Source organism: Babylonia areolata, chromosome 7, assembly GCF_041734735.1.
Source record: "Babylonia areolata isolate BAREFJ2019XMU chromosome 7, ASM4173473v1, whole genome shotgun sequence".
Taxonomy (NCBI): domain Eukaryota; kingdom Metazoa; phylum Mollusca; class Gastropoda; order Neogastropoda; family Buccinidae; genus Babylonia; species Babylonia areolata.
In genome coordinates this window covers 34,591,714-34,617,424 of record NC_134882.1, presented here as the reverse complement: position 1 = coordinate 34,617,424, position 25,711 = coordinate 34,591,714, and the positions used below count along the sequence as shown (strand labels likewise).

At 48.8% G+C, this 25,711-nt stretch overlaps 1 protein-coding gene across 1 annotated transcript in view; it reads left to right on the top strand.

The window, feature by feature from the left end:
- LOC143283831 (uncharacterized) overlaps positions 1-25,711 on the top strand; it is a 221,404-nt gene that overhangs the window by 138,831 nt on the left and 56,862 nt on the right. Inside the window, exons 4-5 of the mRNA XM_076590206.1 lie at positions 537-631; positions 2,622-2,771. Coding sequence (XP_076446321.1) covers positions 537-631; positions 2,622-2,771 — 245 coding nt within the window. The remainder of the gene's footprint in view (positions 1-536; positions 632-2,621; positions 2,772-25,711) is intronic.

Below are 25,711 nucleotides of genomic sequence, written 5' to 3'. Positions count from 1 at the left end.
CTCTCTCTCTGTCTGTCTGTCTCTCTCTCTCTCTCTCTCTCTTCTCTTTCTCTCTTCTCTTCTCTTTCTCTCTCTCTCTCTCTGTCTCTCTCTGTCTCTCTCTCTGTCTCTCTCTCTCTCTCTCTCTCTCTCTCTCTCTCCCTCTCTCTCTGTGATATACTTAAATTCTTTACACCCCTATCCCTACAAACATGTGTTCTTTAGTCTGTATTTGCAGTTCTTTTTATGGATAGTAGTAGTAGTAGTAGTAGTAGTAGTAGTAGTAGTGGTAGTATATTTTTGTATTTTCATTTCGCAGTACATTTATCTACCCATTATATGTACACATATTAGCCTGTTATCCACCTGTTGGCGTCCTCACCTTTTTCGTTTTTCTTTCTGTATGTGTGTATTATTTACTCTTATGATTATATATATATATATATATATATATATATATAGAGAGAGAGAGAGAGAGAGAGAGAGAGAGAGAGAGATGTATATAGATATAGATATATATTCATCCATTCACTTATGCATGTCTTTTCATCCTGCAGACAAAGTCAAGAACGGCTGGCGGGTCTGGGTCTGTTCAGCCCTCCGTCCCTCCCCCCGGACCACCCTCTGATGTCCAGACATCCTGATGACCCCAGTGAGTCCACAGGCCTCGTCTTCTTCTTCTTCTTCTTCTTCTTCTGCTTCTTCTTCTTCTTCTTCTTCTTCTTCTTCTTCTTCTTCTTCTTCTTCTTCTTCTTCTTCTTCTTCTTCTTCTTCTTCTTCTTCTTCTTCTTCGTCTTCACTTAATAATTATGATGATGATGATGCTGATTATGATGATGATTATAGATATCATGATGATGAAAATGATGGTCATTATTATTTTTATCATCATCATCATCATCATCATCATTATTATTATTATTATTATCATCATCATCATCATCATTATCATCATCATTATTCTTTTTTTTATCATCATCATCTGTAGAAGTAGTGATGATGGTACTAGCAGTAGCAGTAGTAGTAGTAGTAGTCTTGTTCTTCTCTTTCTTCTTCCTGTTCCTGTTCTTCTTGTTCTTGTTCTTTTCTTCTTCTTCTTCTTCTTCTCCTCCTCCTCCTCTTCCTTATCTTCCTGCTCCTCCTTATTGGACAATTTCTTGTGGTTCGTTTATCTGGTTTTTCTTTTTATTCTTGTTTTTCCTTTTTCGTCATGTTCTTTCCGTTCTTGTTTATGTTCTTCTGTTTTGTTTCGTTTTTCACTTTCTCTGTTCTCTTTGTCTTCTTCTTCTTCTTCTTCTTCTTCTTCGTCTTCTTGTCCTTCGTCGATACTTACCACGTTTTATTGTTATTAGTCAATTCATTGCTATTTGTCAGTAGTTATGGTGGGGTTTTGCTTTTTTTTTTTTTTTTAGTGATTATGAGACGAAGAATTAGTATATAATTATGAATTAATAGCTGTCATTGCCAGCACAATGCGCGACACAGTGCCCCCCTCTCAGCAAGCTCCGGCCACGACAAAAAGACGCTTCAGCTCGGATGCACGCGCTGACGGTTGTTGATTACCCAACGTTGATGACTCTGATTACTTCGATACATTAAAATCGTCATCTCAGTCGTCAGCCCTCCCACCCCCCCCCCACCCACCCCCCACCCCACACCCCCACACACCCCCACTCCCTCATCTCTTCTCAGCTCGTTATTTGTGGAGCAGTGTGGTAATGATTATCTGATCACAGGGCGATAAACGGGTAATGACGATGTCGGTGGATCAGTGGGGCCCCAGACCCAAGCGGGTCTTGCCAGTGGTGATGATGCTAAAGCCACTGACAACCTGACCTCTTTTTTCCCTGCCCTTGATGATGGGCACAATTATGAGCTGGAGTGGGGGTGCGGGGGGAGGTGGGGGCGTGGGGACCGGTGGGGGGGGGGAGAGAGGAGGAGGAGGAGGAAGATGATAACGGTGATGATGATGAGGGTAATGTGATATCAATACACGTAACACGGTCTGGTGATGAGAGCGGAGGCGACGGACCATAATGATAGTAGTAGTAGTAACAATGATATTAATGATGATAGTGATAATAATAATGATGATGACGACGATGATGATGATGATGATAATAATAATAATGATGATGATGATGATGACGATGATGATGATGATGCTAATGATGACAATAATGACGATGATAATAATAATAATAATGATAATAATGATGATGATGATGGTGATGGCGATGATGATGATGACAGCGATGTGACAAAGGATATTACTGAAACGACAACGGCGATGATGATGATGATGATGATGATGATGATGATAAAGACGTGGACGATGATGATCGTGATCGTGACCGCGATATTGACAATGCAAAACGACAACTCTGATAATGACGACGACGATGATGACGATGACGATGACGACGACGTCAACAACGATGACGGCGACAGATCTTGACAAAACAAAACAAAACGATAACAAATCCGTCATGATCACATCGACAATGGCTGTGAAAGATGAGGGACGACGACGTCGACGAGTTGATGTTGATGACGACGACGATGACGAGTTGATGTTGATGATGACGATGGTGATGGTTGGTGGTGAGGGTGCTGACGGTGGTTGCGGTGTGCACGTGCAGAGCCCATCAACCTGTCCAACGGTCACGCGCGCAGCAGCCTGGCCCTCCCTCCCCCTCCCAGCGGCGGCAAGGAGCTGGGCACGGACGATGACGACGAGGAGGAGATGGTCAACGACGAGAAGCAGCACACCGACGACGACAACGACGCTGGTGAGTGCTGAGTGGCCTGGGGGGTTCCCTTCCCCTTTGGCGTCGCTGTCAGTGTTGGGGGACTGTAGTGTGTGGTTTTTGTTTGTTTGCTTGGTTGGTTGGTTTTTTTTGGTTTTTGTTGTTGTTTTTACACTGTACCGCTGTCTGTCTGTCTGTCTCTGGTTTGTTTGTTTTGTTTGTTTCTTTCCCCCCCCCTCCTCTCTCTCTCTCCCTCTCCCCCCGTCTCTCTCTCTCTCCACTCTCTCTCACTCTCCCCCTCTCTCCCTCCCTCTCCCCTCTCTTTCCCTCTCCCCCTCTCTCCCTCTCCCCTCTCTCTCCCACTCCTCTCCCTCTCCCCCCTGTCTCTCTCCCTCTCCCCCTCTCCTCCCCTCTCTGCCTCCCTCTCCCCCTCTCTCTCTCCCACTCCCCCACCTCTCTCTCTCTCCCCCTCTCTCTCTAGTTAGTCTTTGTTCGCATTTTGTGTCTGTCTACTCGATTCCTTCTCTGTGTGTGTGTGTGTCTCTCTCTCTCTCTCTCTCCCTCTCTCTCTCTCTCTCTCTCTCTGTCTGTCTCTCTCTCCCCCCCCCCCCTCTCTCTCTCACCCCCTCTCTTTCTGCTTTCTTTCTTTCTTCTTCACCCCCCCCCCCCCCCCCCCGTCTCTTTCTCTCCCCAACTCTCTCTGTCCCTCGCTCTCTTTCTCCGTTTCACTCTCACTCTCCGTTTGTCTCCCTCAAACCAAGCTCTCACGTACTAACACACTCACTCATACATGTGAGCGCGCGCACAGAGAGAGAGAGAGAGAGAGAGAGAGCAGGAGGGACAGGCTGGCAGACAGACAGAGAGATAACTAAGAAAAAGAAGAAGAATAGATTTCTCATTTGCCCCCCCCCCCCCCCCCGTCCTCCCCACTCAACCCTTCCTACCCCCCCCCCTCTTCCATTCCTCAGCCAGCCACACTCTGCAGCCCATCGCACCCCCCTACCCCACCACCAACCACCCCCACCCCCCCAACCCCTGTCAATGGGTTTCCCTCGCCCGGTCATCAGGAAAAGATCACTCAGGCTCTCCACCTCCTCGATGACCGGAAGGCCAGGACACTGCTGTCCGGCTGGCCTGGGGTGACCCAAAGGTCAGTCTGCATGACCTGGACTGCCCTGTGACAGGCTTCTGGGACAGCGGGGGGGGGGGGGGGGGGGGAGGGGGGGGGGGGTTGTCTAAAAATCGGGAACACGAGGAGTTCAGTCAGACGAGAAGGTTTGATTTCTTTTTTGCCGATGTCGTGGATTGAAATTACCCCCACCCCCCACCCCCCGCCCCCCCATTGATTGTTTACTTTCTTCTAGTTAACAAAATATAAGGAGTGCTAACTCTCTTCATACACATAGTGTATAACTTCAAGTCAGTGCTGCTTGCGTAACCAATTCAGCTGGCACGCAGGTAAATAAAAGGTACATTGAAACAAACCCAGACACTTCTTCAAAAACAAAAACAAAAACAAAAAAAAAGAAGAAGCTCTGGGCTTGTCCTTATATCAATCATTTGACATGTTCACACAGCAGCAATGACCGAAGAAATGTGCAAACACAAATTAGCTTTTATTCAAGACTGGCATAGCCTTTAAATCCTGAACATGCTACACACTTAAAAAAAACAAAAACGGACAATACAGAACAAACACATGATTGCATTGATGGGTTTTTTGGGGCTCGAAATGAAGTAATAATGTTGGCACATGTTGTTGAACACTGAATTTATATTCCCGGGTATAGACAATGAATGATTCTTCTTCTTCTTCTTCTTCGTTCGCGGGCTACAACTCCCACGTTCACTCGCATATACACGAGTGGGCTTTTACGTGTATGACCGTTTTTACCCCGCCATGTAGGCAGCCATACTCCGCTTTCGGGGGTGTGCATGCTGGGTATGTTCTTGTTTCCATAACCCACCGAACACTGACATGGATTACAGAATCTTTAACGTGCGTATTTGATCTTCTGCTTGCGTATACACACGAAGGGGGTTTAGGCACTAGCAGGTCTGCACATATGTTGACCTGGGAGATCGTAAAAATCTCCACCCTTTACCCACCAGGCGCCGTCACCGTGATTCGAACCCCGGACCCTCAGATTGAAAGTCCAACGCTTTAACCATTAGGCTGTTGCGCCCGTCGAATGATTCTTGAGTCTCTTGAGTCTTTTTGTTTTTGTATTTTTTTCTCTCGTGGAGGATCAGTGTGATGATGACCACCACAACCAAGGCCCAGTGGACAGGGGCAGTTCCGGAAGTCTGGAGTCCCTCATGATCTGTCGGCCAACAACAGCAGAATGGACACACGCTGACTGTGCCCATCGTTATTTTATTTTCCTTTTTATTTCAGTATTTTCTTATTATCTTTTCGTTTCCTTTCCCAAGAAGACGCTGGGAACACTGTGTTTGGTTTTGTTTCTTGAAGTGAAACGCTTAATTCTCTCCTTACGAACGGCGAAACAGACGACGTTAACAGCGTTTCACCCCAGTTGCCATCATCAAAATATTGCAAGCGGAAGGCTCTTATACTGAAGAGGTGAATGTTGACAAAGAATACCACAATTCTGACGACGGAAGCTAAAGGTTGGGTCATTGAGATACCCACTGGACATCCGAGGGGTCTGTGTAGAGGAGAAGAGAGGACTGGCCGTACTGAGTGAGTTAAACCGACTCTTGGCACTGCTCAAATTCCTCTGGGTCATCCTTCTTGGTACTCCGCGTTTCATCCTTTTCAGTTATCACTGACCAGCGACCACCACGGCTGGGATTGTTATCAGTCTCAGCCAACACCCTCGGCCTTGTTTATCAGATTTGCCCCGCCCCCCCCCCCCCCCCCCCCCCCCCCCCCACTCACCTGCCCCCACCTCAATTTCCAGCCAACAGGGATATTGGACACATCACACGCACACTTTCTTTGCGGGATATCAAAAATAACCCCGGTCATTCTTCTTCTTTTTCTTCTTCGCACGTGGGCTGCAACTCCCACGTTCACTCGTATGTACACGAGTGGGCTCTTACGTGCATGACCGTTTTTTCCTCGCCATGAAGGCAGCCATACTCTGTTTTCGGGGGTATCCCTTTTATTTGATCCAGATGAACACATCGTTTATCTTTGTTTTTGATTCCAGATTCCCACCCCCACCCCCACCCCCATTTATTTGTCAGGCCTACAGCCCCCAAACTGAAGAAGGGCTCAAGAAACAGTATGAAATAATGAATCATTCAGCGTGAACAAAAACAAAGAGAGAGAGATAAAGACAGACACACAGAGACACATGCATAGGCAAAGAGAAGAGGGAAGAAGGGGGGAAAAAAGGGGGGGGGGAAGGGTTGCTTAAGGAGAAGGAAGCGGAGGACCATTCGCTGTGACAGGCTGGGTATTTGAGGGGCAGGGAGGGCGGAAGAGAGGAAAGGGGAGCAGGGGGTTAAAAAAAAAAAAAAAAAAAAAAAACAGCCAGGGAGCAAGCAAGGTTGTACTGCAGGAAAAAAAAAAGGCACTGAAGACAAGATGTCTGTGGCCGGCTTGTTGGACCTGTCTGGACCTCTGTGGGTAATGGTCAGATAGGCTGGTTGTCCATCTTGCTGACCCTGACAGCCTGATGAGCTGGCTGACCGCACGGGATTGGAGGGGGGAGTTGGGAGGGAGGCAGGACGGGTGGGTGGATGGATGGATGGATGGATGGGTGGGTGGATGGATGGATGGATGAATGGAACCTTTCAGCTGTTTTCGGGTTCAGAGGGACAGGGAGCTTATAATGGAGAGCCCTTCATTCTTTCCTTTTGGGATTGCCCCGACGAGAGCTTTTTTTTCTTTCTTTTTTTTTTGTTATCTCTGTCTCTTTGCCTTCTTTCCTTCCTTCTTTCCTTCTTGTAGATTTTGTACGTGTGAGTGTAGGTCGGGATGTTCCTTTGTCCCTTTTCTGCTGGGAGGGTGGGTGTGGGTGGTCATTATTTTATTCTCCTTGGAGCCAGTTTGCATTGCTCGGACGGAAGAGCCTAGTATGGTCGTAACCCGCTACGAACTGTGCGTAGTATGGAACTGACCAATGGCGTAGTTCGGTCAACGTAGGCATTTAGTCACGTGTAACTGTCAAAAAAGTTAGAACCAAGCAATGCCACTGGCGCCTGTTGCTCCCAAGTACCGTCTTTCTCTGTCTTTATTTTTATCCACATTTCCTTCTTTCTCTCCTCTCTTGTTTATTTGGGTGTTTAAACGTCCCTCCTCTCTCTCTCTCTCTCTCTCTCTCTCTCTCTCTCTCTCTCTCGTCCATGTGATTGTCATGTTCTGTTCATTAATGCCTGTTGTTGTTCCCCTATATGCACCGCACTCACAAAAGTATTATAAAGCTTTGAGTATGGTTCATGACATGAAATATCGATCAGCATGTAGCTGGGTGATGATACAAAGGATTTCTCTGTAAGGAAGGGCGGTCGCACAGCTTTCAAAATTCCATGTAGAATGCAGGAAGTTTGCTGTTGACGGCGTGAACCGTGGCACCTTCAGCAGTGCCAGAGCCAAAGCATCACTCAGATTCCTCCTCGCCCGTGATTGAACATGATTGACACTGCCACGATGACGGCTCACACAGAGGACCCGCCACTAACATAACAGGCAGGAGGGGTGGTGGGGGCGCCACCACATTCACACAACTTCTTCCTCCCCTTCCACCCCCCCCCCCCAACCACCCCCCACCATCCCTTACGACCATCCTCACCCTCCGACCTCCCAGTCCCTACCCCCTCTCCCACCCTTCCCCCCTAACGACAAGCTCCATGTGCGGAGTGGGGAGTGTGTGGTGTGTGTGGGGGGCCAGGGGGGGAGGGGGCGGGGTGTGGAGGACCTAACAGAGTGCCGGCAGATGATCTCCCCTGCCCCGGCACGCCCTCCGCCACAAGAGGAGATAATCACCGGAGAAGCAGAAACCAATTCCGTCGCCAGCAAGGCCCGCCATTGATTCCTCCACACTGCGGCCTGCTTCTGTGCGCCCTGGGCGTGCACGCCGCCACCACCCCGGCATGCTCCAAACTTCCGTGTGCAAGATGGGGGGTGGGGGGAGTGGGGTGTGGAAGAGGGGGCAAGGGGGGCGGAGAGGGGGGGGGGTTGGTGAGGAGAGGGTTGGATCATCAGTTGGCCCTTCCCCGGACAGTCAGCTTGTCGAGGCATCAGTGTTTGTTGGCTGGTTGCGTGCCGGCGGCAGGACGGTTCCCGCGCGGTGCTGGGTTACCTCCGGAAAGACAGGTCTGTCTGCAAACAGCGCTGAAACAGCCCCCGTCCCCGTAGAAGTATCGGTTGCAATAAGCATCCAGTTAGTTCCAGACGAGGAATTAGCTATTTGTGCGCCGGAAAATGTTCTTATTATGTTATCAGTTGTAACCGTGGAAAACATTGTCTCGTGGAGACATTAGATGAAACAAATAGCGAGATAGTTCTGGGCAAGCTGCCATTTGTAACGACAGCAGGACTTATTCAGCTGGAAAAGCTGCAACACCAGCCTTGACAGATGGAGACAGCTGTTCAGCTGTTTGTTCATTGAACGCAGCGAAATGGCGACGTTACAGATTGAAGTACCAGGTGGAACGACGAGAAGATATTTTCCTAACATTTCCAAACAAGACTCCAGTTGTAACAATGGAAGGACTCTCCCTAGCTGAGCTGTGAGACTTGACAGTGGAAAAATCGATTTTCCCCCTGTAACAGCGATTTCTGGGTCGCAAAATGGTACCCTTCATTGCATCGGCAGCACCATAGGGCCGTGGCTGACTTTTCGTCACCGTCTGTATAGTCAGTTGCAAGAATCGTCTGTTTGAACAATGAACTGCTGTTTGCACCATCGACTTGAAGAATCGGCCTGAGGTTTCAGATGTTTGAAACCCAGCAAACTGTTCAGTTTTGGGGGGAGGGCAGGTAGGGGGGTGGGAGGGGTGGGGGGAGGGCGATTCTTGCTTCGTCATGATGGCTATTTATGTGTGTCACAGACCATCAAGTGGAGTGATGGCCTAGAGGTAACGCGTCCTCCTAGGAAGCGAGAGAATCAGAGCGCGCTGGTTCGAATCACGGCTCAGCTGCCGATATTTTCTCCCCCTCCACTAGACCTTGAGTGGTGGTCTGGACGCTAGTCATTCGGATGAGACGATAAACCGAGGTCTCCGTGTGCAGCATGCACTTAGCGAACGTAAAAGAACACATGGCAACAAAAAGGGATGTTCCTGGCAAAGTTCTGTAGAAAAAAATCCACTTCGATAGGAAAAACAAATAAAACTGCACACAGGAAAAACAATTTAATGGGTGGCGCTGTAGTGTATCGACGCGCTCTCCCTGGGGAGAGCAGCCCGAATGTCACACAGAGAAATCTGTTGTGGTAAAAAGAAAAACAAATACACATACAAATCAGTCAGACCACCCACACTGGATGCAGGTATCAGTGTGTGGCAGAAGGCAGGGGGGCAGAACCCAGTCCTTGCGAGTAATGAAGCCAGGACCCTGGCTTCCTGGGCAGACCATCACCACCACTCCAGCACTCGTGCATCCCGACTGGTGGAGTCTTACCCACCCTGCTCCACTTGGAGACGTTCTGTAACAATGCCCTTCTATTCACGGGATCCGGTTATTCTGGTGTCCTCAGAAAGAGAGAGGGGGGGGGGCAGAGAGAGAGAGAGAGAGAGAGCCAAGAAAAGGCAGAGGTTGGGGAGACAGCGGAGAGGGGAAGGTGGATGGTGGATGGTGGTGGTGGGTGGGAGGGTTCCAGACAGCCAGAAAATGGGACGTGATAGATGTCACAACCTTGCCGGGCATCTAAAAGCCGCGCTCTCATTGGCGGGGCTCGCATCAAGCCGAAGTCCCCCCGCCATTGGAGGAAATAATTGTGTTTGTCTGTCTGTTTAGACAGGATTGACCTCCTCCCCGCCCTCCTCTTGCTGGGTCTGTCGGGAGACTTATGAACCCGTCCGCACGTCTTGAGAGTCAGGGAGTGGGAGGGGGCGGGGGGGGTGACAGAGAGGGGGTGGGTGATGGAGATGGGGTGGGTGATGGAGATGGGGTGGGTGATGGAGATGGGGGGTGATGGAGATGGGGTGGGTGATGGAGATGGGGTGGCAGGAGTGAGGACAGGGAAGGGGGAGGGGGAGGAAGGAACAGTGGAGAGGGGCGCTGGGGGTTGCTGATGTGGGACGGTATGGGTGGACGTGAGGTGAAAACTGTTTCGCGCGCGCGCTCGTGTGTGTGTGTGTGTGTGTGTGTGTGTGTGTGTGTGTGTGTGTGTGTGTGTGTGTGTGTTTGGGCTTTTTTGTGCATTTTCATGTTTCATCTTTGCGGGAATTTCTAAACCGGATTTGACACGGTGTTTTTGTGGTTTTTTGTTGTTGTTGTTGTTGTTGTTTGTTTGTTGTTGTTTTTTTGTTTTTTTGTTTTTGTTGGGTTTGTTTTTTTTAAAGAGTTTTAAGACACGTTTTCAGTGGGTCGAGGAAGGATTGTCAATGAAGATTGTTCGCTGTCACTTTGAGGCGTGGTGGGGGTAATCAAAGACCTTTCGACCAGAAGAAGAACATGCAGACAACGCTCACCACCGCTGACGCGACAGAGAAGAGCGTGTTGTCTTCAATCTAGTTGTTGATTTTTTGTGGCGACCTGCTGCACGGACACCCCGGATTTCTCTAACTTCATTATGTGTACGTGGGTGAACAGACTACGAAGAGAAAAAACAGATTAAAAAATATATATATAAAGCAGCAGAACGCCGGTTAATCCGTTGACAAGGACTGGAGCTGAAGTGACAGAAAAGGGGTGTCTTTCTTTTAATATTATGAATTCTAATGATGAGGAGGAGGAGGAGGAGGAAGAGGAGGATTTGTATTTGTATTCCATTTTATCACAACAGATTTCTCTGTGTGAAATTCGGGCTGCTGTCCCAAGGGAGAGCGCGTCGCTACACTACAGCGCCACCCTCTTTTTTTTTTGTATTTTTTCCTGCGTGCAGTTTTATTTGTCATTCCTATCCAAGTCAAGTGGATTTTTCTGCAGAATTTTGCCAGGAACAACACTTTTGTTGCCGTGGGTTCTTTTACGTGCGCTAAGTGCATGCTGCACACGGGGCCTCGGTTTATTGTCTCATCCGAATGACTAGCGTCCAGACCACCACTCACGGTCTAGTGGAGGGGGAGAAAATATCGGCAGCTGAGCCGTGATTCGAACCAGCGCGCTCAGATTCTCTCGCTTCCAAGGCGGACGCGTTACCCCTAGGCCATCACTCCACGCATGAGTGGCAAATGATGATGATGATGATGATGTAGGGGGGAGTGGTGTGGGGGGGAGGGCGATTCTTGCTTCGTCCTGATGGCTGTGTGGTGTGTCACCGCCCATCAGTCAGACCACCCACACTGGATGCAGGTATCAGTGGGTGGCATTTCACTGAGTGTGGAATGGCTGCTCAAGGGTGACGCCTAGGAAGCGAGGAGACTCGGGATCGAACCCCACACTCTCCAATATTCTCTTCCCCTCGCTGTACACCTTGAGTGGTGGTCTGGACGCTAGTCATTCGGATACGCCCGAGGTCCCTTGTGTAGCATGTACCTGGTGCAACGTGAAAGAACCCACGGGAACGAAAGGGGTTATCCCTGGCTGGTGAAATAAACCCCTGTTTAGAAAAAAACAACAACAACACTTTGTTAGGAAAACAAGTACACTCGCACGCACAAAATAGCGGTGGCGCTGCACTATTGCGACGCGCTCTCCTGGTGAGAGCAGCCCGAGTTTACGTCCTCAGAGAAATTTGTTGTCACCAAGACGTAAATCAATACAATGCAGTACAATTCAATATGACTTAGTAGATTCAGTAAATTGCGATACAATACACTACGCTACAATGCACTTTTCTGCACTACACTACACTACAGTACAATGCACTATCTACACTACACTACATTATACTACAATACAATACAATATAATACAGTACAGTACAATACAATACAATACAATACAATACAAGGTTCATGTCTTCCCACTCGCCCACTTCATTTTGTTGCACTGTGATAATCAGTGCCTGTTAGCATCACTTATCAGCATCCACTTACCACGCCCAGCACAAAGAATACCTCACGCACGCACGCACGCACGCACGCACACACACACACACACACACAGAGAGAGAGAGAGAGAGAGAGAGAGAGAGAGAGAGAGAGAGAGAAGGACCAGCACTTACAAGGCAAAAAACACAGAAGGCGCTCGAACAATCACACACGCTGTTGCGATCGGAGAAACAGCAAACACGCTAACGCAACACCATCCGGCCTGTTTTTAGTGCCGTTTGTTGCTAATCGAAAGACACGTCACGGCAGACGTTTGGCAGTGCGGGTAGGAGACATTGCAATCAGGAGGAATGGGTTTGGTCTGTTAATTGGTGTGTGTGTGTGTGTGTGTGTGTGTGTGTGTGTGTGTGTGTGTGTGTGTGTAGGGGAGGGCGGTGTTGTGGTCCAAGTGTTGGTGGTTGTGGATAGTGCTGGATTGCACACCGTCTCCTTATTAATTGCTTGTTCTCGAGATGGAAGAGATTGATGAGCTGTTTGTTCGAGTGGGTTGGGTAAGGCGTGTGAGGGTGGGGGAGGGGATGGTTGGGGGGGGGGGGAGGAGGGGGAAAGAGTGGAGGGGTGGGGAGGGGGTGGGAAGGACGGAGGTGGGGGGGGTGGAGGGATAGTTGGTGGGGGTGAAGGGTGAAAAGTGAGGAGAGAGATAGGTCGTTTCTTGGATGAAAACGTTTTTGTTTTGTTTTTTTTTTTTTGTTTTTCCTTATTGGTCATTACTTGTTACCACAACTGGAGCAGAAGACTTAAGGAATAACATACAATTCCATTGTCACCTGTAGAGACTGGCTTCATATTGGGATGGTTCACAAGAATATTAGGAACTAATACAATATGAATGAAAGCGAATCCTGATGTGACCCTCTACATTCCTTTGTTCCCCCCCTCTCTCTCTCTCTCTTTCTCTCTCTCTCTCTAATCATTGGAATGAAGAACCAGTTCAAATTGATAAACATATAACAATGAACCCACTGGACTCTTTTGTATATGTGTGTGCGTGTGCGTGTGTGCGTGCTTGTGTATGTGTGCGTGCTTGCGTGCGCGCGCACTTGTACGTGTGTGTGCATGCGTAAGCTACGGGTATGTGCTATTCCTAAGCAGCACTGGCTTTGAAGTTGTGTGTCTTTGTCATGCCAGTATCATTGCTGATCTGCAAAGTGCGACCAACAAAATAAAAAGTGACTGCACTTGTTTCATGTTCAGTGAGAAGGCCGGCTTGAAGTAAAACACTCTGGACTGGTGGGGATGGAGTGATGGAGGGATGGAGGGGGTGGCTGGGAAGCAGGGTTGGGGGGAGGGTGGGGGAGGAGGGAGGGGGTTATCAGACTCCCAACCTTTCGACAAACCTTTCGTCGAAGCACACACGAACCCAACGTTGAACGTAAGCCTTAATTAACCTGTGTGTTTGGTCGTGCAGCTCGCACTTTGATATCACATTGAAGGTTTCGGCCCTGCACGAAAAAAAAAAAAAAAAAAAACCAAAAAAAAAAAAAACAACCGAAGAGTTGTTTCAGTCGTCTCATGCGACACTCTCTCATGACCGTAGCCTGAGAAGAACAAGCGTAAGTACTCCCGTACCCTACCCCCCCCCCCTCCGCCTCCCCTCCTCCACCCACCCACCCACACACACACACACACACACACTGCTTCCCCTTCCTCCCTCCCCTTCCCCTCCCACCCTACCTTAGCCCTCATAAAGAGGGTTGTGAAGAGCTTAGTGGGTTTATTGCACGCTTTTCGCTTTGTTTTATTACGTGCTTTTCCCCCTTTGTTTTACTGCCTTCAATTGGCAGGCCCGGCGGACTTTATGGGCTGCAGAGAGGGGTTGACAACAGGAGGAGCAAAGCAGGTAGGAGTTGTTGAGCGTCATCCAAACAGGTAGGAAAAAGACCTCGATCTCTTTTTTTGTGTGTGTGTGAGGGGTTTTTTGGGGGGGGGATAGGTGGAGATCACACGGATTTATTGGAAAACTAAAAAAAACCCTTTAGTTCGGGAACTGAGGTCTTTGCTCGGTTGATAGCGATACAACTTTTCTGGGGGGTGCAGCGGTAATCTTCTGTACAAGTATATATCATATTACTAGGCGTATAGTTATATATAATAATACTGTGGACCTGACAAGAACTGTTCATCAAAAGACTCCTTTTTTTCTTTTTTTTTCTTTCTTTTTTTTGTGATAAAGGGAATTTGTGTGTTGTTTTGGGTTTTTTTGTGATAAAGGGAATGTTATCGCTGTTTTCTTTTGGTGGAGGTATCTCCAGTATCATCTCCTGCTCTTTCAGGATGACAGTGTAATATGGATTTTGTTTGTTTGTTTGTTTGTTTGTTTCTTTTAAAGTGAAAGCTTTCTCTGAAGACTTTCGATTTATCCATGCAACCTTCTTTTTTTTTCTCTGCGAAGTTTCGAACTGTTGTACACACACACACACACACACACACACACACACACACACACACACACACACACACACACACACACACACACACACACGGCGCGCGCGCGCACATACATACATACATACACACATACATACATACATACACACATACATACATACATACATACACACATACATACATACATACATACATACATACATACATATGTATACTTCTCAACTCCCGCACCATTACTCTCACCCACTCCCAGAAGTTTACAAGTAGTTGAAACTTAAGTATGTGTATATAAACGACACTTTCTTTAAACAAAGCACTGACAAATCGAGAACCCATCGAAAAGGAGAAAAAAAAAAAAAAAAAGGGAAGGAGAGAAAGAGAAATTATTTCTCGGGCCCTCAGACAAATCAGTGGTCCTTAAGGTCACCGCGACCTTTGATCGATCAGCGACCCCCCACCCCCACCCCCACACCCCCACTCCTCCCCCAGCACCTTTTTTTTTCTTTCTCCTTTTATTCAGCAACAGCCAGTGGCGTTCCCTGTGACTGCTGATGTCGTATCGGCAGGGCACGTGCATCTGTTGAATCACTGCGTAGATTACCACGTACACGCGCGCTCGTGCGATTTTGGAAAGGGAATGGGGTGAGGAGGGGGAGTGAGAATGAGATAGAGTTACTCCCCTTGCCTGCGCCATGTTGTTTGAACATAATGTACGTCTCACTTCGAATTAACGTCCACGCGCTTTAGTCATTTGGACGGAAATAGAATCTATGTACTGCGAGCGTGTTAAGATCCGTTAAACACACACACACACACACACACACACACACACACACACACACACACACACACACACACACACACACACACAGAGTTTTTAAAGACGTTAAATGAAAGAAGAAGGAAGGAGGAGGAGAACCAAAACAAAAAGAACAAGCAGACGGGGGAAAAAAAGTACAAGTCCAAATTACCGGAGGTATCAGTAAAAATGATTTCTTCTGTCCAACACTAAAGCGGAACTCTCCATAGTGGTTGATGATTTAATGATTTCGATTCATCAAACGGTGCTGAAATACTTTAAAATGTCAGACAATCAAACACATGATATACTGATTTGTAGTGACCATGAAAATACCTAATGGTTTCAGTTATTGGTGTTTCTGCAAGCGCTGTGTGTGTGTGTGTGTGTGTTTCTGTGTGTGTGTGTGTGTGTGTGTGTGGTGTGTGTGTGTGTGTGTGTGTGTGTGTGTGTGTGTGTGTGTGTCTGTGTGTGTGGACGTGCACAGCATTTCATTCATTGTTTATGATTGTTTGCCTAAAACAAGCAAACAAACAAAGTGGTGGGGATACGATTGAAACCGTTTCTTGAAAGGTACAACCGTACACATGTTGCCCCGTTTCAGCACACACACACACACACACACACACACACACACACACACACACACACACACACACACACACACACACACAACGAAAGAACAGAAAGAAAGAAAGAAAGAGCACAGTAAAACACAAGTGGTCGGGAGGAAAGACAGAAGGAACGATTTCACCGTGACAGGGAGTGCCATTTGACGCTTTAAACATCCGGCATTCGATATTGATCGACACAAGACGACAAGGGGGAAGTGAGAGGGAGGTGAGAGAAAAGGAGGAGGAGGAGGGGGAGGAGGAGAGGTTGTCAACAGTTTAAGAGCAATGAGAGAAAGAGAGAGAGGGAGGGAGAGAGAGAGTGAGAGAGAGAGAGAGAGAGATTAATGCAGTACCTCCTGCTGTGCATGAAGGAAAGTTTTGTGTGTGTGTGTGTGTGTTTGAGAGAGAGAGAGAGAAAGACAGAGACAGAGACAGAGAGACGCTCTGAATCAATAGGCCTGCAATAAAAGATGTTTACTTGCAGTGGCGATATGGGACGTTTAACCCTGAACGTTTCGAAGCGTATATATTTCTTCAACACCCCACTCTCGCCCCCCCCCCTCAACCCCGCCCATCCCCAACCCCTCCCCCCCAACCCCTCCGCCCCCCCACTCTCTTCCCATTGGAACAAGCTTTATATCCCAACGCGCATGCACACACGTGCGCATGATGAAGCGTGCTGACACGTGCATGCGAACGCATGTGCGCTAAGACGCAAGGAGACAGACATTAATGTCGACACTTGCACATGCACGCGTTCCTTTTCTGTGTGTCTATCTTTCTCTTTGTCTGCCTTTCTGTTTTACTCTCTATCTCTGTCTCTGCCCCCCACCCCCCACCCCCACCCACCCGACCCCCCCGCCCCCCGCCCCCCGCCCCCCGCAATCCCTCCCCCTCTCTCTCTGTCTATACCTCTCTCTTTCTGTCTTCCGTTCTCCTTCTCTCCCTTTCTTTGTGTCCCCTCTCTCTCTCTCCCCCTCCCCCTCCCCTCTCTCTCTCTCTGTGTCTCTATCTCTGTGTCTATACCTCTCTCTTTCTGTCTACCGTTCTCCCTCCCCCCATTTCTTTGCGTTCCCCCCTCCCTCTCTCTCTCTCCCTCCCCACCCCCAACCCTCTCTCTTAATTCTCTGAGGAACGTATGTATACGCACACACAGGAGAAAAGAAACGACACCATTTTTGAGAGAGAGAGACAGAGAGAGAGAGAGAGAAATAAAAGCACTAGGTTTTATATGTACCAGCTGTGGACTGGTGTGTGTGTGTCTTGGTGTGTGTATGTGTGTGTGTGTTTGTGTGTATGTGTGTGTGTATGTGTGTGTGTGTGTGAAGGGGGGCGGGCAATTTGCAGTGCAGAGGATACAGTCATCTCTCAGGGCTGTTAAATGTCGGCGTTCTTGTCGTCTTCAGCCTGTCTCTTATCGACTTGTCTTTTTACACACACATGCATGACCCCCCACCCCCCACCCCCACCCCCACCCCCCCACCACGTCCCCCTCCCGTTTCCCTCCCCACCATACCCACTCCCACCATCACCCATCCTCATGTGTGTGCGTGTGTGTGTGTGTGTGTGTGTGTGTGTGTGTGTGTGTGTGTGTGTGTGTGTGTGAGCAAGAGAACGAAACACAACACTAAACAAACAACAAGTGCATTCTTACAAACGCGACGCTGCAGTAACATTGTTCTTTACACATGTTTCTAACATCTTTGACTAGTTTGCTTTTCACTTGTTTTATTATCACTTACTACTTTATTCATTTGTTTTATTTTTTTATTCATTTATCTTTATTTTTCTGTCTGTCAAACTGCACAATTGGCAGGTGGCGCCTGACTCGTGGCGTCTGTCTCCGAAGGGAAGTGATGTGTGTGTGTGTGTGTGTGTGTGTGTGTTCTCTCTCTCAACAAAGGACACGAAAAGTAACATGAAATAGAATGAACGTAAACAAAGAACCATTTCAACGAAGTTTGACAGAACGGTTTTTTGTTGTTGTTGTTTTTACAACGCTTCTTCATTTACCCGTGTTGACACATGCAGTGGGTTCGCCTGAACGGAACGCACCACTTACACGCGTGCGCGCGGGCGCTCACACACACACACACACACACACACACACACACATGGTAATGCGTAAGCGTACACATGCAAAAACACACATATTATGATTACAGAGACTGTGATAAGGAGAGCCCACTCTTTGAAGAAACTTAGTGTGCGTCATTTTTTTTTTTAAGCATGGGTATGTTCTTCAATACTACATAGTATTGTATATCAATATTTCTGTGCCCTTTGTCCTTGTTCTTTGTCTGTGTCGTATCTAGGTGCCTGGCATGCACGTTTCTCTTTGTCACTGTCTGTGTCTTCTTCTCGGTGTTCTCTCCACCTGCCTCAAGCTTTGTGGTGATACTGGTTGACTCACTTGTGTAAACAAAGTGAGTCTATGTTTTAACCCGGTGTTCGGTTGTCTGTGTGTGTGTGTGTGTGCGTGTGTGTGTGTCTGTGGTAAACTTTAACATTGACATTTTCTCTGCAAATACTTTGTCAGTTGACACCAAATTAGGCATAAAAATAGGAAAAATTCAGTTCTTTCCAGTCATCTTGTTTAAAACAATATTGCACCTCTGGGATGGGCACAATTTTTTTTTTTTAAATGAAGCCTAATTATATGCAAACTGCATTTACTGTTATATTTATATTTTTTGTATTCTCTAAACTTGGCACTTTGATCTGATATTCTGACCCAACAACAAGAGCAGTCATTATTATCATTTTTTGTTCAAACAGGAACGTCTTTTGCTAAGCATGGAATTTTTATTTATTTTGCAAACGTTTTGTTGCAGATAGTAAAAAAAGGGAAATTACTCTGTAATTAATGCTAGGGGACTTAATTTATCACAAGTGAGTCTTGAAGGCCTTGCCTCTCTTGTTTTCACTTTAGCACGATAAGAAGGAAGATCGGTGAGAAATGTTAAGTCTTAAGCTCTTGTTGTTTTTTGTCTGACGCCTTTTTGGGGGGGAGGGTGGGGGGGGGCAGTGGGGGGGTTCCACGAAAATACTCTGCTAATCTGCTGTTGTTTTTTGTTGTTTTTTTTAATTTGGCGTTTATTTTATACATAATTATATTTATTTCATAACCATCATCATCAGTTCAATTATTTATCTTCTTTTTTTTCTTTTTTCTTTATTTTGTTTTTGTTTTGGTTTATATTTTTTATGGATATATCGATTTCTGTACGCATTATAAACAAAATTTGAACTTCGGAATGAGTCCCTCCCCAACCCCAACCCCCCACCCCCCAAAAACAGAAGGTTACGGAGTGCGTGCGTGTGCACGTGTATGTGAGGAGGGTTGTGTGTGTGTGGGGGGGGGGGGGGGAGAGAGAGAGAGAGAGAGAGAGAGCAGGTTAACGACATCGCCAGATAATGGCAGTTTGAGTTTCATCAGTTTCACCCAACACGCCGAGAGAACTGGCTTACAACCCAAACAGAGAGACGAGGCAGAATAAGGGTGGGGGGGGGTAGGGGGGGGGGAAGTGGAGGGGGGGGGGAGAGAGAGAGGGGGGGTTGAAAGGACGAGGGGAGTGAGAAGAAAAGAAAACCACGTCGTTGTTCTCACCCCATGTCATGAAAGAACAGATTCTCTTCTTTCTTTTTTTTTCCTCCCCCATCTGAATATCTTCTTCCCAACAACCAACTCCTCCTACCCCCCCCCCCCCTCCCCAACACCCTCCTCCCACCAGCCCATGGATCATCATCCATTCTCAGATCTCTTCAGGTTTCGCCAGCACCCTCCCACCACCACCACCACCACCACCACCCAAACCCTTCTTCTTCTTCTCAACTTCTACACTAGCGCGCTTCCTCCACCCCACCCCACCCCACCCCTCCCCTAATCCACCCGACAGCCTACCCCCACCCCACGCGCCCCTTCCCCCCTCCACCCCCCACCCCCACCCCACCCCCACCCCCCCACCCTGTTCTCTTCCCCAGCGCCAGTGAGTTGTGTGAAAGGAAGGAAAGAAGGAGGATGGAGGGAAGGGAAGAAGGAGGGAGAGAAGAGGAGAGGAGAAGAGAGTTCAGAGTCAGCCAGCGAACAGGAAGGAGGCAGTCAGAGTTGTAGGGGTGTGTGGGGGTGAGTGGGGACACTCCACGCAGTCCACAGGATTTGTTGTGCCACGGTGCCAGCCCCCCACACCCCCTCCCACCCTCACCCCACCCCCCCTTGTGCAACACTGTGTCTTCCTACCTACACCCACCCTCCACCCCCTTTGCAACACTGTCTTCCCCCCACCCCCACCTCCACCCCCTTGTGCAACACTGTGTCTTCCCCCCACCTCCACCCCCACCCTCCACCCCCTTGTGCAACACTGTGTCTTCCCCCCACCTCCACCCTCCACCCCCTTGTGCAACACTGTGTCTTCCCCCCACCTCCACCCTCCACCCCCTTGTGCAACACTGTGTCTTCCCCCCACCTCCACCCTCCACCCCCTTGTGCAACACTGTGTCTTCCCCCCACCTCCACCCTCCACCCCCTTGTGCAACACTGTGTCTTCCCCCCACCTCCACCCTCCACCCCCTTGTGCAACACTGTGTCTTCCCCCCACCTCCACCCTCCACCCCCTTGTGCAACACTGTGTCTTCCCCCCACCTCCACCCTCCACCCCCTTGTGCAACACTGTGTCTTCCTCCCACCTCCACCCTCCACCCCCTTGTGCAACACTGTGTCTTCCTCCACCTCCACCCTCCACCCCCTTGTGCAACACTGTGTCTTCCCCCCACCTCCACCCTCCACCCCCTTGTGCAACACTGTGTCTTCCCCCCACCTCCACCCTCCACCCCCTTGTGCAACACTGTGTCTTCCCCCCACCTCCACCCTCCACCCCCTTGTGCAACACTGTGTCTTCCCCCCACCTCCACCCTCCACCCCCTTGTGCAACACTGTGTCTTCCCCCCACCTCCACCCTCCACCCCCTTGCAACACTGTCGTCTCCCACCTCCACCCTCCACCCCCTTGCAACACTGTATCTTCCCCCCACCTCCACCCTCCGCCCCCCTTGCAACACTGTCTTCCCCCACCTCCACCCTCCACCCCCTTGCAACACTGTATCTTCCCCCCACCTCCACCTCCACCCCCTTGCAACACTGTATCTTCCCCCCACCTCCACCCTCCACCCCCTTGCAACACTGTATCTTCCCCCCACCTCCACCCTCCACCCCCTTGCAACACTGTCTTCCCCCACCTCCACCCTCCACCCCCTTGCAACACTGTCTTCCCCCACCTCCACCCTCCACCCCCTTTGCAACATTGTCTTCCCCCACCTCCACCCTCCACCCCCTTTGCAACATTGTCTTCCCCCACCTCCACCCCCTTGCAACACTGTCTTCCCCCACCTCCACCCTCCACCCCCTTGCAACACTATCTTCCCCCCCCCCCCCCCCAACTCCTTCCCTCCACCCCTTGATGATCATTACGTACAGAGCTTCCCCCTCCCACCCTCCTCCTCACACCATTCAACCCTTCACACACACACACACACACACACACACACACACACACACACACACACACATTCGGTGGTAGAGGAGGGGGGAAGGGTGGAGGAGGAGGAGGAGGAGGATGTAGCCTCTGGTGGTGATGGAGAGGGAGGGAGAGAGGGAGGGGGAAAAAAAGTTTCACAAGGGAGGTAACTGCGTGCACTGGCTACGCTTTGCTGATGACGCTCTGGCTTGCGCGGTCGGCGATTTTACCTAAAAAGATTTTTTTTTTTTAAGGAGGGGGGAGAGAAAGAGAGAGGAGAGAGAGAGAGGCAGGGAGAGGAGAGAGAGGGTGGGAGAGAGAAGGGGAGAGGGAGGGAGGGAGAGAGAAAGGGAGAGGGAGAGGGAGGGAGGGGGAGAGAGAGAGAGGGAGGAGGGAGAGAGAGATCGAGGAAGGAGGAGAGAGAGAGGGAGGAGGGAGAGAGAGTGAGAGAGGGAGAGACAGAGGGAGGGAGGAGAGAGGGAGAGAGAGAGAGAAAGAGAGGGAGAGAGAAAGAGAGAGAAGGAGAGAGAGAGGTGGACAGGGGGAGGGAGAGGGAGAGAGAGAGAGGGAGGGAGAGAGAGAGAGAGAGAGAAAGGGAGAGGGAGAGAAAGGGGGAGAGAGAGAAAGAGATGGGGAGAGAGAGGAAGAGGAAGGGAGGGAGAGAGAGAGAGGGAGGGGAGAGGGAGGGAGAGAGAGGGAGACAGAGAGGGTGGGAGGGAGGGAGGGGATGGAGGGGTGGGGAGGTAGAGCAACAAGCCTGAGCTACAGAAGCGTGACTGTTGTACTGTGTGTCCGCCGTCGTCAGTGATCATTAGAGGGGTGAGCGGTGCAGAGGGGGGGGGGGGGTAACGGGGGGGGGGGGACGGGAGAGGGAGGGAGCATCGGAGGGGGGGGGGGTGCCGTAGAGAGAATGAACGAAGGAACAAACTTTTCCTCTTTTTTTTTTGAGGGTAGAAGTAGGAATAAGCACATTTGGCTTGTTTTTCCTGCCCTCGGTGAAAAGGGGAAATATTACAAACACGTCATGCAAAAGCGTAACATTATACACTGCTAAAATTTCAAATTATGCAGTTTAAAAAAAAGGAACTTAAATACATATGCATACATATTACAAGTGGGAAAGAGATAGACGCACGAACAGAAAGAGAAAGAGAGAGAGAGAAAGAGAGTAGTGGTAGTAGTGGAGTGATGGCCTAGAGGTAACGCGTCCGCCTAGGAAGCGAGAGAATCTGACCGTGCTGGTTCGAATCACGGTTCAGCCGCTGATATTTTCTCCCCCTCCACTAGGCCTTGAGTGGTGGTCTGGACGCTAGTCATTCGGATGAGACGATAAACCGAGGTCCCGTGTGCAGCATGCACCTAGCGCACGTAAAAGAACCCACGACAACAAAAGGGTTGTTCCTGGCAAAATTCTGTAGAAAAATCCACTTCGATAGGAAAAAACAAATGAAACTGCACGCAGGAAAAAATACAAAAAAATGGGTGGCGCTGTGGTGTAGCGACGCGCTCTCCCAGGTGGGGAGCAGCCCGAATTTCACACAGAGAAATCTGTTGTGATAAAAAAAGAAATACAAATACAAAATATTCAGATAATGATTTAAAAAATGAAGTTAACATTGGGGGGGGGGGGGGGGGGACCGGTCACCGATCCTGTCAGTTGGGGATGAACGATTACTGGGTGCCTTACCCAACATGACAGCCTGGTCCTTTACCTTTTAGTTTCACCACGATTATATTTTATCGTTACTCTTTTTTTTCTTTCTCAAGGCCTGACTGAGCGCGTTGGGTTACGCTGCTGGTCAGGCATCTGCTTGGCAGAGGTGGTGTAGCGTGTATATGGATTTGACCGAACGCAGTGACGCCTCCTTGAGCTACTGATACTGATACTGATACTGATCACCACGAATCTCGTTAAACTCCTAACGTCAGCAGGATAATTTGGCTGTGCCCGACGTTTTGATACAAACTGTGGACTGAGCGTTTGGTTTACCAGACACTGGGGAGTTTACCAGAGCAGTTTCCAGTACATCTTGAAGTTCACTTGCATTTTTTTTTTTTTTTTTTTTTTTTTTTTGCACCTGTGCACAGTCAGGTGTGCCTTTTGACGTCAATTGACCCGTTGTGAAGTCATATAATGTCAAAAGGCTATATTGTTAGGCCGACTAACTAATTATCCGCAGTTATAAATTTGGCCGATTCGGTTCAGTTATCATCGTAGTGGCTTCGCTGCAAGCTTCAGAACTGACTCGAAGGTTGTTTGTAAAGCCTCTCTCTCTCTCTCTCTCTCTCTCTCTCTGTGTGTGTGTGTGTGTGTGTGTGTGTGTGTGTGTGTGTGTGTGTGTTGTGTGTGTGTGTTTGAGAGAGAGAGAGAGAGAAAGAGAGAGAGAGATAAACGACGAATAAGGGAACGACAGCAACATCAGTGAGAAGAAGAAAAAGAAGAAGAAACATCAAAACCGAAAGAATATTGACACACGCAACAGCAACACGATTACCAGCACCACTAACAACAACTAAAGTAATAATAATAACAACAACAACGACGACGACGACGACGACGACGATGATGATGAAAATAATAATAATGAAGATGATGATGAAGAAGATGACGAAGATGATGATGATCATGAAATAAGGAGCATTAGACAAAACAGATGTCTTTGCCATTCACACTTTCGCAAGGGTGTGGGGGAGGGGGGGGGGGGGGGGTCGAGGGGTGAGGAGGTGTGAGGATGGGGGCAAGGTGAGGGCAGTGAGTGAACTGACAGCACAGAACGGGAAAGGGAGAGGGAGAGGGAGGGGGCGTGGCCGTGGTGAGGGCAGAGGGAGTGAGGTGAGGGGAGTGGGAGGGTATGGTGGCGTGGGGTCGGGGGGGGGGGGGGGGGGCGGGGGCAGGGGGGGGGGGTTGGGGTTGGTTCGGTGCGGATCGTGAAAAGCCAGGCTCTGTTTTGTTGTTCTCTCTGTGCCTCTCATGTCTGTTCCTGTCTCTGTCTCTCTTTGTCTCTTTCTCTGTCTGTCTCTGTCTCTCCGACTCTCTCTGTCTGTGTCTGTGACTGTCTCTCTGTCTCTGTCTCTGTCCCTCTCTCCGTCTCTCTCTCTCTCTGTCTCTCTGTCTCTCTCTCTGTCTCTCTCTCTCTCTCTCTCTCTCTCTCTCTCTCTCTCTCTCTCTCTCTCTCTCTCTCTTCCCACTTGCCGGCAAACGTTCTTTGCAGACTTCAGAGGTGGGTGATGGAAACTGAGGGTGTGGGAGGCTGGGGTAAGGGTTGGGGGGGGGGGGGGCTGAGGTCTTTGAAGTCATCATCGTAGCCACGTAACCTACACCCCTCTGTGTGTGTGTGTGTGTGTGTGTGTGTGTGTGTGTGTGTGTGTGTGTTGCAGTCATGCTGCACGCATTTGTGGTGTGTGTCGGTGTAGCGGGTAGGGGATGGGGAGCGGGGGGGGGGCAGAGGGAGGAGGAGGGTGGTGGGGTTGGGGAGGAGGGGGAGGGGATGGGTGGGGGGGGGGTACAGCAGGGAATCCAGGAAGATTTTGTTGTCAGATGGTGTAATATTTGCCGTGATTTTTTTTTTTTTCATGTCTGTCTGTCAGCCTGTATGTATGTATGTATGTACTCTCCAACAGCCTTTGTTACAATAATCTTTCCTTTTTCCTTTTCTTTTTTTTTTCTTTCTCATTTCTCATGACAGCTGCACAGATACACACAAAGCACTGAACATACCTCCTCGAGATTTCTTCTCATCGGTGGGGGTAGGGGTTAAGGGGGAAGCGAATGAAATGAGAGTGAGGGCATGGGGGACTGAGTGAGGGTGGTGGTGTTGGGGATGGAGTGGAGGGGGGGGGTTAGTGTAGGATAAGGATTGAGGTGGGGGTGGGGTGGGGGGGGGGGGTGGGGGGGTGAGAGGGGGAAGGATGTAGCTCCTTTCAGTTTCACCACACTTACTTAGTGCTCATAGACATTGATCAAACAAAAAAACAAAACAACAACAAAAAACAACAAAAAAAAACAAAAAACACACACACAAAAAGTTGCTTTCGTTACTTTTGTTCTTGCTATTATTGTTGTTTGTTCTGATCGCTGATTTCTTTTGTGGTTGTTATTATTGTTGTTGTTTGTTGCTTTCCTTACTTTTGTTGTTGTTATTATTGTTGTTGTTTGTTGCTTTCGCTACTTTTGTTGTTGTTGTTGTTTGTTCCTCTCGCTGATTTCTTTTGTTGTTATTGTTGTTGTTTGTTGCTTTCGCTACTTTTGTTGTTATTGTGTTGTTGTTGTTTTTTTTGGGGGGGTTGTTGTTGTTGTTGTTGTTTTTGTTTGCTTTTTTGTTGTTGTTTTGTTTTGTTTGTTTTTTTGTTTTTTATTGTTGTTTTTTGTTTTTTGTTGTTGTTTTTTGGCTTTCGCTACATTTGTTGTTGTTATTGTTGTTTTTCGTTGTTTTCGCTACTTTTGTTGTTATTGTTGTTGTTTGTTGCTTTGACTACTTTTGTTGTTGTTAGTTGCTTTCGCTATTTTGTTGTTGTTATTGTTTTTTGAGGGTTTTTT